Genomic DNA, 10,617 nt, shown 5'->3' with positions numbered 1-10,617 from the left:
TATATATATATATGTTTTAGCGTATATTAACAGAAAATAACCTACTTTATATATATTATTTAATGTAATTACAAATAACTTATCTGTATATTGCATTCATTGTAATGCCTTATGATATAGGTCAATAGTATTGACCTATATTGAAGTAAATAATAATAAAATAGAACTATTAATCTGTTGTAAATTTTGATTATATTTTTAATATTCATACGAACTAAACATCAATATAAACGGGTAAAGTTAAATATATAATAGACTTTTGATAATTTTGAAGTACTAGGTCATTTAATCCGAATGGACCATGTACTTTCATATTATATAAAGTCCCCGGATATTTTATTTTTGCACATGACCACGTTGTGTACATTACTTAATTAGTAATTCTAGTCTAAAACAGATAGTAATATGATAAGATGTGTGTACAAAGATCAATGATTTATACACTCTCACGTCCGAAATAAACACAGTTTGAAGCGGAAGTGGGGGAACACGCGACCATGTTGACTGTTTTAAAGCTCTAGATAGACTTTCCTCCTATCCCTTTACGTAATAAAGAACCGAGCCACAATAAACAATGCGACAGATCACCAACTTTCGGTTCTAGTAAAAAGTAATTCTGCCTTCTGCAGAGTACAACCGCGAACCCATTTTGTAGGGGTTTAATTAAACAATAAACTACTGTATAGGCCTGTATCATATTTACAGAACGAAAATATTGTCATTTCTATCCTTCAATGCGAATAAACAATTAAACATACTGCCTAGAGGAGTTATTTAATGCTGAAATTTGTCTTGTCCCGTTGTAAGTTATGGGTTGAAATTTATCGTTACTATAATATACTGTGTTTTATAAGCAGTAGTTTTATTTCTTATCCTTAAAATCTATAATAACCTATATTGTAGATTTTAAGCATAAAGATAAATCGAACAAAACGGTATTATTAAAATTATACTGCGACGGCCGGGAATCGAACCCGGGTCAACTGCTTGGAAGGCAGCTATGCTAACCACTATACCACCGTCGCTTGAAAGAAGAGATTGCGAAAATGTTATTATATTGTATTATTAACTGCATTGTGAGCGGTACACCCCAGAAATGTTGCCAAGATAGCCATGCAGTAATGTACTGCCTTGGTGATCGGCTCAGATTCATTGCAGGCGACCAGGTAGCAGTGGCGTGCGATGACAATTGATGATAAAGAAGCTGTGTTTCCATTGGGAATATGCGTATACGAATTTATATTCGAATATATAATAGCAATCTTATCATTGTTTTTCACGTGTATAGAAATTTATAATAAAATACATAATGCGGTTATAATAAAATATTAACTTTAAGTAATTCAAAGTACTTTAAAATATGAAAATAATCGAGCAATATGTATTTATATTTTAGAAAATACGCCACTGCCAGGTAATGAGATTCAGGACCTAACACATCTGGAATGGATCAACCATCAAAAATTCCTGGGATTTTTCGACTACAGGGATTCAATCCCGGACCTCTGGAGCGGTAAGCTGAAACTCGGTCATCCAATTGAAAATTTGATGACTTGTGTTGACATACGAAAATAAAACAAACGAGCAATTATTTATGGTAATGTCGCAATGCCAGATGGCAATTTTTAATCATAATCTTAATTTATTTAATTTAAAATATATGCTCTCTATTTGAAATTAGTAGTGTGCTCTGTACGTCATACTATATCAGACGAATGACAATTATTTTCGGTTTTTTTCTATTAAAAACTTCAATAAACTGATATTACCTTTGACCTACTTAATTACATATAAAGATACAATATGTAATATAAGGAAAATGTAATTATATGCGACGGTGGTATAGTGGTTAGCATAGCTGCCTTCCAAGCAGTTGACCCGGGTTCGATTCCCGGCCGTCGCAGTTGTTTTTTTAATACGAAAATGTTTTACACGTATCACAAGAATATTTTTAGTATTTGTTCTTCAAACTCAAATGAAAATTTTAGCCTTTTAGAACCTTTGTCCATAAGATGTTACCATTTAGAAAACCTTTTCAACTTTTAAAACAGCTAAAATGTGAAGCAATTAATTAAAGGTCGAGAGGTTGAGGAGATAAAGAGAGTCGGATTTAGTGACGATTTTACTCATTATTAACATTTACAATTTTTTTTTAATAAAAGCCATCCCTATCCTCAAAATTAAGCTTTTTGCCATTTTAAAATAGTTAAAAATATAAAGTTTTTCAAACAAAATATCATAACAAAGGGCGTCACTGAATGTGGCTAGGAACCTAAGTTTATAAACACAAGGTCAAGACACCATACCGTGATGATTGCGGCAATCGCCATTTTGAGTCTTTTTCGATGTGTACGGTGTTTCTAGAGCCAAGCTGATTGTTTGTTTTTTTTCGATCTCAATTAGTTGGATTTCTTTTAATATGTATATTTTTATATGCAGCAAATAGCATTGTTTGTATCAAAATATGAATTTCTAAAAGCAATAATAATTATAAAATAGTTACAAATTTCAGTCAAATTTTTCTTATTGCATATATTCGAGCAATCTTGTATGGCTATTGTTTCTGCTAAAGAAAAACGTCAACTAGAAGAGGAAAATTATTTCTGTAGTCTTCTAAGCAAGTAATCATTTATTAATTCTTAAACCATCACCCTTGTCGTTTTATCAGATGGAAAACGAAACAATCTTATACCTTTGTCTTTCGAAGTTTTTACAATTCGGTGCTAAATAATAAACCATTTATATATATAACAAGAAATCCCACTAATTGAGACCGAAAGAAACAATCAGCTTCGCTCTAGAAACACCGTACACACCGAAAAAGACTCAAAATGGCGACTGCCGCGATCATCACGTATCGTGTCTTGACTTTATGCATATGTTAACAGTTATATTCTTTAATTGTTTTTAGTGTTATTTCTCATTTACGTGTATAGTCTTATTTTTTACTTATTTACCCTTAAAGTCATAAAATTACAACTTTCACATAAAGAAAAGAAAAAAAAGAAAACGTTGTTCAAGCATTTTCTATGAAGAGCGGTTAACCAAGAGGGAGGAAAATAGTACTGTACTGTATTTCTTCGCAAATACAAGTGGCGCCATCTGTTATCACTAAACGATTTTATATAAAAATAAAATATTTAAGCTGCGAAAATAACTTTAAAAATGGTATATTTTGTGCTTTATAAATCTCTCAAAGTACCGTATATTTGGCGCAGAAGTTTTATTATTTTATAACACAGCATATTTTAATCAACAGGGTCGTGCAAAGATATTGGAGGGCTATTGCGAAGAGGGCTCTTTTGCTCCTTTTCCTATGTCTAGACAAAGATAAACAAATAAATACATATATAGATTATTCTAAATTAATGATTGCATCGTACAGTCATTTTATTTTTATTTTGTTACCTGTTTTAATTTTTTTCTTTTAATATACTTTTCGTTCTGAGGCTATGGTTCAGGGTACTTAATTAATGTATTCACATTTACACAGTCTTATACAATGTTAAATACAGAAAATTTATTATAATGTGTAAGTTGTCAGGATGGCCGAGCGGTCTAAGGCGCTGCGTTCAGGTCGCAGTCCAGTTCTCTGGGCGTGGGTTCGAATCCCACTCCTGACACTCATTTTTTAGCTTAATCTCAAGGAAAAATGTTTATAAAAAAAAGTGTTTTCAATAAAATTTAGACAGAAAATTCTGTATACAAGTGTACTAAAAGTGCTATTTAATCTGTAATAATGTAAACTCCACGTAATAAACACAATTTTTATTACAACGCACATTTGTTGCTGAATATATAAAAATCAAATATATAAAAAACGAACACGTGTTTTATTAATCTGATAAAATAAAACTTATATACAATCTCCTAATATAGGAGAAATATATCAATATCTACAAATCTGGAGATGATAATTCTTCATCTGTGGATGTTTCTTCGTATAAAGATATAGAATCGTCGCTCTTTATCTCGTATAATTCTGTTAAAATCGTTTCCAAGTTGGTTAATAAATGTTTAGCATTATCTATGCTAAATACCATAGGGGGTTTGAATTTTAATACGTTTTCATATATTCCATCTGTACTCATTATTATCAATTCTTCCTTTAGTCTAAAGATAAAGAAATATATTTTAAAAAAAAAAAAGGGAAACTTTGCATAAACAGAATGTTTATGTGTTTATAAAGAAGAAAAAGCATACCTAGAGATAACATATTTCGCTTCATCAGTTGCTGGCTCCTTTGTTTTCTTATCTTTAACTAATTCAATCCCGATAAACAAACCTTCTCCTCTAAAAAACAAGTATAAAAGTAATCATTTTTAGACTTTTTTTAGACTTTAAAATTGCAAAGTAATAGAAAACTATATACATACCTGACGTCACCAATTATAGATTGCCTTTTCATCATGTCCTTGAAAGATTTTAATAAATAATTTCCGACATTTGTAGCATGACTCATTAAAGATTCGTTTTCAATAACGTCTAGTACAGCATTAGCTACAGCTAAAGAAACGGGATTACCACCGTACTGTAAAGTACACAATAAAAAAAAAATGGTAGTTTAATATATGTTAAAACTATTTAAAATTTCCTTTAAAAAGTAAAAAAAAAAATGAATTTAAAAATCTTACAGTATTAAAATATCCAACTCCTATTTCTTCGAAGCTTTTAGCTATTTCTGGTGTCGTAACAACAGCAGCTACGGGATGACCGTTACCAATTGGTTTACCAAGAGTTACGATATCAGGAACGATGTCTAGATGTAAGGATAAAAAAAAAAAAGAAAATTATATAAATAAATTAAAAATAAATTTTAAAATATTAACTAAAAAACTAATATTTACCCGATCCTTGTAATTCAAATGCCCACATTGATTTCCCAACTCTTCCAAATCCAGTCTGTACTTCATCAGCAATACAAATACCTCCAGCTTCTCTTACATATCTAAAAGTTATGAATCATTGCTGATAAGATTAAAAGATAACAAAACAGACAAACAGTTTTATTAAAAAAAAAAAAATAATAATAATAATAACCTATAAACATTTCTTAGATAATTCTTAGGAAGAATGACTTGTCCTCCGCAACTGATCATAGATTCTGCAATAAATGCTGCAATATTTCTACCTCTGTTATGCACTTGATTAATGAGATCTCTTATATCGTTGGCATACAATTTTCCTATTTCCTCTTCCGAATATTCATTTTTAGTATATTTTCCACGATAAGAACAAGGTAAGTCAGCCTGTAAATTTTTTATAATTAGTTTTTTCTCTATTCCCCCTTACAATTACATATTGCTGCATAATCTGAGGAACAATACCACTTACCACATGAACCCATTTTTTATGTCCTCCACTGATTTTCTTAAACTTGTATGGACTTAAATCGGTCGTTGACGTTAAATGTCCATGGTAGGCGCTACAAAAAAAATAAAAATTAGTACTAAATTAAATTTATATAACGCCAAAAAAGAGGAGATAACTTACTCATCGATTACAATAACGTCTTTGTGTTTTGTGTAATTCCTGGCTAATCTTAATGCTAAGTCGTTGGCTTCGGATCTAAAATGGCAACATAAATTAATATTTAAATATTCTTTATAATCATTTTAAATTACCAAAAACTTACCCAGAATTAACGAAGAAACAGACTGAAAGTTTATTAGGAAAATAACTTGTTAAACGTCGGGCATATTCGACAATATTATCGTGAAGATATCGGTTATTAGTGTATAATAAACTCATCTGTTCGGCTCCCTTCTGTACGACGTGAGGGTGACAATGGCCAACTGTAAATGAATTGAATTTAATAAAAGAAAAAGAAATTTATAATATTTAAACTGAGTTTTAAGATATTTTTAGATGAGTCAACATTTCATACTGTCAACTAGAAGACGTCTAATAATAGGATTTGGCAATAGTTCCTATATACAGAAAGGTTTTTGTCTTATNATTTTATTTATTTAAAGCCTTCATTCTTTAATGTTTTATTAATGTTTTACCTCTAGATAATCAGCCCATTGTCTGGTGTGCCACGATCTATTGAAGATTGTAGGCGATGAGATTATCAAAGAAATTAACCAAATTAAAATAATTAAAACGAGTGCTTTCTTCTTATTTAATCTAGGAATTAGAGGGAAGGTCACAGCTAGTAATCTGTCACACGATATGGCAACCAAGGAGAATACACTTGATAGAAGACATGTGACTGCAATACAAGATCATTGATATTAATTAATTCACGCTTGAAGAAATGGATAATTAGGTTAATGATAGTGGATTTTAAACAATGCATTAGAATGACTTCATTTCTATTTTGAGAACAAAAAAGCGGAATTCTTTTAAGAAGTAAAAAACAAATTAGAGTGGCTATACAATAATATCAGTGTGGCAAGTGATTTACTATAGAAATTATCTTATCGCTGGTTATATTATAAGTAATAGACATGGAATTCATAAAAGAAAATTACAAATATTATTACAAAGTTAAAGGTTTAAAATCTCACTTTGTATGGCTCCTTCAGCACGGCAAAAAAACGGTCCAAGTGCATAATTTTGATAGAAATCAATGATTAAAATCGTCCACGAAGATATCAAAATGGTAATTAAATCGGCAATGGCCATATTGAGAAAAAAATAATTAGTACACGTTCTGATGGCTTTGATTCGAATCATGACTATTATAATAGTAGAATTTCCTATTAATCCGACAATTGCGATGGGTAACCACACTAAAATTTTTACTGCCATTTCCCAATCTGGTACTCGTTCCCATATTTTCTGTCCATTGCTGAAATTCCATTTCGAAAAATTCAATTCTTTGTCGTCTAATTTCAAAGACCACCAGGTTGGATCGTGCTTCCTGTCTAAATACAGCATGATTTTTAAATTATCACGTTTAACACCGTCCTATCGCAGTGTAAGATGATATGGCAAAAGTCCACATCGATAGAAGGGATCAACGTTCACTTTTCTGACAGAGAACTGTGTGTTTAAATAGAGACAGGTGACAGCTACCCCCCCCACACACACCTTAATGTTTCTACGAATAAAATGATGAATTGGTGAGCTTAAAATTTATATAATAAATGTAATTGTGAGCAGAATTTTTCTACAAAAATTATGCACCTTTTAACTCTTTTATAAAGTTATAAATCTAAATAATTCCTACGTAAAGTATAAATCTAAGCTACTAAATTATTAAATTGCAGGTTAATTAAATAGTTTTATATATATATTTAATTAAAGACACATATATCTAGTTGAAAATTCCGAAATAAACAAGATTTAATCTACACAAACATTATAAAATTATGACGAAATAGGCTCTATGTAATCCTATATTATCTGGCCCAGTTTAAAGATATCGTTTTTAATTAGGTTTACTAAAATTTTACTTATTCTCCAGGCGATATGTCAACTAGTTACGTAAGTTAGAAGCAGACTTTCTTCGTTATTTAATGAAACTATTGAATTACTGTCCGTTATTTAATACTAAAAATCGATCTAAATATATAAAGTGTCAAGTTCATTCCACTACTGAAATAGTAACGAAGGAGGGGTAATGTTTTCTTTTGCACGTTGTATAATACATTATCAGTAAATAGGCAGAAATTGCTGTTTCGTTGGCAATTCGATGGTTAAATTAGAAAACCTGTTACTGTAAAAACTTGTTTTAACGTATATAACTTAACAAGAAAACATGACAGTGGTAAGGGTAATACTTTACTTTACAACCTTGTTCGTAGAAGTCGAATTATTGTGACACTTATTACTAAAATAATAGTTTATTAATTATTTATATCCTATGAGAATGAAGGAATAGGATGTGATTGAATTGATGGTGTAAAGTGACTCAAGACATCATGAGAGGATTTTCTATAGGAAACTCGCCCCTATTTTTAGGTGTTAATAATTCCTATAATTGCTTTGACTAAAAAAAACACATAAACTAATTCCAACATATCAAAAACAACTAGTTTATTTCTTTAATTCTACTGACGCCGTCCTCAATAACCAAGTTTAAATTATGAGATTATGAGCAACACCCATAACACATATGGCTCATTTTGTTATTTATCTAATAATTTTTCATAAACTCCACCGGTATTAACAATGCCACTATATTTTTTCACATACTTTTTTAAAAATTTATTGTTTTCTCTTAAAATATTTAATATATTGTCAGCAAATTGTATAGGAATAAATATCAGAGAAAGATTGTTCAATGCTTGTACTTTTAATTCTTTCTTATAATACGACACTAGCTTATTTTAATTGTATAGTATACGAAGCTGATACTACACTAATTGTTATAAGTTTAGAATACAGTAAATTGGTATCATATACATTTTTCTGTTTTATATGAATTCCATGTTATACGAGTCACTTAGATTTTACAAATACGTGAGCCGTTCACAGCCCGGTACACGTATTTGTAAAATCTAAGTGACTCGTACAACATGGAATTCATATAAAATGGAATAATCAACAATGTTATAGGGGGGATATTGTTATAGATACAGAGAAGAGAATGGTAACAGATATCGACGGAAATTTTCCTTTGATAAAAATTTTATTACATAGAAAACAGATTACACGATGAACATTTTGACATATATTTACAATGAATTAAGGAAGAGAAATTAAGGTTAGTTATTCAGCCTATTATCGGTATAATAATGTAATCTATTGAATTTCAGATACAATTTCGGTTGAAGACATCTAATGACAGATCGCATTGAATTACAGTTTGCATAACCGAAGCAATTTATTTAATAATTTCCTATTTCTAATTTGTTCCGGCTTATTAGGACATTCGTACAAACTTATATTTCTAAACATAATGCAAGGCACGATTAAGATCGACACAGAAATAATCTTCGCAGGTCCTTGACTAATTTTGCTTCCATCATAATGAAGAGTTAGTTAATATGTTTGTATTCATGACACTATTCTTGATCCCTCGATTTCATTGTTATTTTATTATTAATTATAGCGGAAATAAACAATTCAATGTCAAAGATATACAAAGCAAAAATTATTTTCATTTTACATGTCAAGATTAAAATATATTTGCTTTTCCTTCCGCCGATAACATGAAAGGAGAAAACAGTATCAAGCAGTGGAAAAAAAAAAAATAATGATACGGACGGAGTTCCTTTTCAATAGTCGCAATCACAAAGTGTACAGAAGAATAGCCATTATTATGGCTTCTCCTGTTTAATTTAACATTCTCTATTCCAGTGGCGCGTCATCCCATAGACAAAGGCAATTGTCTGAGGTCACCAAACCAATCTTTTATAAGAAAATTTCTCCCAAAATATTCTTCCTAAGAAAAATGTCTGAAATCAAAACTGTACGTGGGGTCACCTAATTCAAATTCGCCTGGACCCCATGGAACTATAACGCGCCACTGCTCCATTCCAATGATTAGTACTGTACTGTACGTAAAAAAACAAAATTTTGGTACAAATGTAGCTGTTTTTTTCCTTTTTGCAGCTGAAAGAAAAACAAAAATACTTTATTTTTGTTTAAAATTATCTTAAGACGTACAAAAATAACTCTGCTCTATATTAATAACACGAAATGTCATTGTATGTCACCAGTACTAGAATAAAAAAAAAAAAAACAAAGAGTGATATATAATAAACTTTATTTATATTCGGCAATAGACACACGTTGAAATTACAATTTTAAAAGTGCAAACTATCCTAGTAAAACTTCATTTAGCGGACTAACAGACCCAGTGACAGATTAAGACCTTCCGTGACTCCTACACACAGAAGATTGGGCACTTATATATAATTTTATCACATCTTAAATTAATAACGTGTAATTTTAACTTTAGAATTATTTATAAATTATTATATACAATTAAAACTGTGAAATTGTTCCTAGTGTCTGGGCCCCTCACGTAATCAATGGACAATCGGGCATTGATAAGACCTTGTATTACTTTCTAATACAGTGGGTCACACCATATTAACTAAAAATGGATTTGGACTTTTTTTGTTTTTTTTACCAAATTTTCAAATACCATCGGCTGCCTATTGCTCTGAACAATAAGAAATCGAATCCGGGCGAACAACTCCAGGAATTTTTCATGGGCAATGGGTCTTTGGGGCCGACATTATTCGGGATTATTGAATAATGTCGGCCTCCGTCCCTCACCATTCGGAAGTCCCTATTGTGGATCTATCCGAACACACGATGGGGCTGAAAAAAGTCCTCTTATTGCCCACAGCGCGGAAAGAGATAAGAAATATTTCACAATTTTAATTAATCTATGAAAAAATATTTTGTTATTGCAATGTATCTACACTTATTACGCAATGATTTATTCATATATTGTTTTAATTTAACCTTCATATTTATTTACTTTCTCACATTGAAAATTGTATTAAAACTTTATACAAGTAGACCCCCCTATAACACTGTAGATAATTCCGTGTTATATGAATTCCATGTTGTACAAGTCACTTAGATTTTACAAATACGTGAGCCGTTCACAGCCAGGCACACGTATTTGTAAAATCTAAGTGACTCGTACAACATGGAATTTATATAAAACGGAATTATCAACAGTGTTATAGGGGGATCGACTGTATT

At 30.6% G+C, this 10,617-nt stretch overlaps 2 protein-coding genes and 3 non-coding genes across 5 annotated transcripts in view; 2 read left to right on the top strand and 3 right to left on the bottom strand.

Moving 5' to 3' along the window:
* Window positions 1–953: 953 nt before the first annotated feature.
* On the bottom strand, window positions 954–1,025 carry Trnag-ucc. The gene has a single exon. It is a non-coding gene; the product is annotated as a tRNA-Gly (tRNA).
* An 806-nt stretch (window positions 1,026–1,831) lies between these two features.
* Trnag-ucc lies at window positions 1,832–1,903 on the top strand. Its single transcript has one exon. It is a non-coding gene; the product is annotated as a tRNA-Gly (tRNA).
* A 1,636-nt stretch (window positions 1,904–3,539) lies between these two features.
* Window positions 3,540–3,623, top strand: Trnal-cag. The gene has a single exon. It is a non-coding gene; the product is annotated as a tRNA-Leu (tRNA).
* A 178-nt stretch (window positions 3,624–3,801) lies between these two features.
* LOC111640055 (5-phosphohydroxy-L-lysine phospho-lyase-like) overlaps window positions 3,802–10,617 on the bottom strand; it is a 13,764-nt gene continuing 6,948 nt past the window's right edge. The window contains exons 3-11 of the mRNA XM_023386061.1: window positions 5,636–5,795; window positions 5,494–5,568; window positions 5,335–5,425; window positions 5,041–5,249; window positions 4,848–4,948; window positions 4,635–4,759; window positions 4,377–4,531; window positions 4,204–4,293; window positions 3,802–4,113 (exon numbers count right to left, since the gene is read on the bottom strand). Of these exons, the coding sequence (XP_023241829.1) occupies window positions 3,897–4,113; window positions 4,204–4,293; window positions 4,377–4,531; window positions 4,635–4,759; window positions 4,848–4,948; window positions 5,041–5,249; window positions 5,335–5,425; window positions 5,494–5,568; window positions 5,636–5,795 (1,223 nt within the window). The 3' untranslated portion in view covers window positions 3,802–3,896. The remainder of the gene's footprint in view (window positions 4,114–4,203; window positions 4,294–4,376; window positions 4,532–4,634; window positions 4,760–4,847; window positions 4,949–5,040; window positions 5,250–5,334; window positions 5,426–5,493; window positions 5,569–5,635; window positions 5,796–10,617) is intronic.
* LOC111640056 (substance-K receptor-like) lies at window positions 5,984–7,035 on the bottom strand. The gene is made up of 2 exons (XM_023386063.1): window positions 6,513–7,035; window positions 5,984–6,214 (listed from the first exon to the last, which is right to left on the bottom strand). The coding sequence occupies exons 1-2, from the start codon at window positions 6,883–6,885 to the stop codon at window positions 5,997–5,999; spliced, it is 591 nt and encodes a 196-aa protein (XP_023241831.1). The 5' UTR covers window positions 6,886–7,035; the 3' UTR covers window positions 5,984–5,996.

This window comes from Centruroides sculpturatus, unplaced genomic scaffold (genome assembly GCF_000671375.1).
Source record: "Centruroides sculpturatus isolate CEXI.00-Female unplaced genomic scaffold, Cexi_2.0 scaffold1258, whole genome shotgun sequence".
Taxonomy (NCBI): Eukaryota; Metazoa; Arthropoda; class Arachnida; order Scorpiones; family Buthidae; genus Centruroides; species Centruroides sculpturatus.
Note: the sequence above shows the minus strand (reverse complement) of the source record. Positions and strands in the feature narration are given on the sequence as shown.

Excerpts from the sequence above, each read along its gene's own strand:
- LOC111640056 (XM_023386063.1), bottom strand. The coding sequence starts at position 6,885 with ATGCTGTATTTAGACAGGAAGCACGATCCAACCTGGTGGTCTTTGAAA. Across the intron at positions 6,215-6,512 it reads TGCTGAAGGAGCCATACAAA|TCACATGTCTTCTATCAAGT; the intron begins GTGAGATTTTAA and ends CTTGTATTGCAG.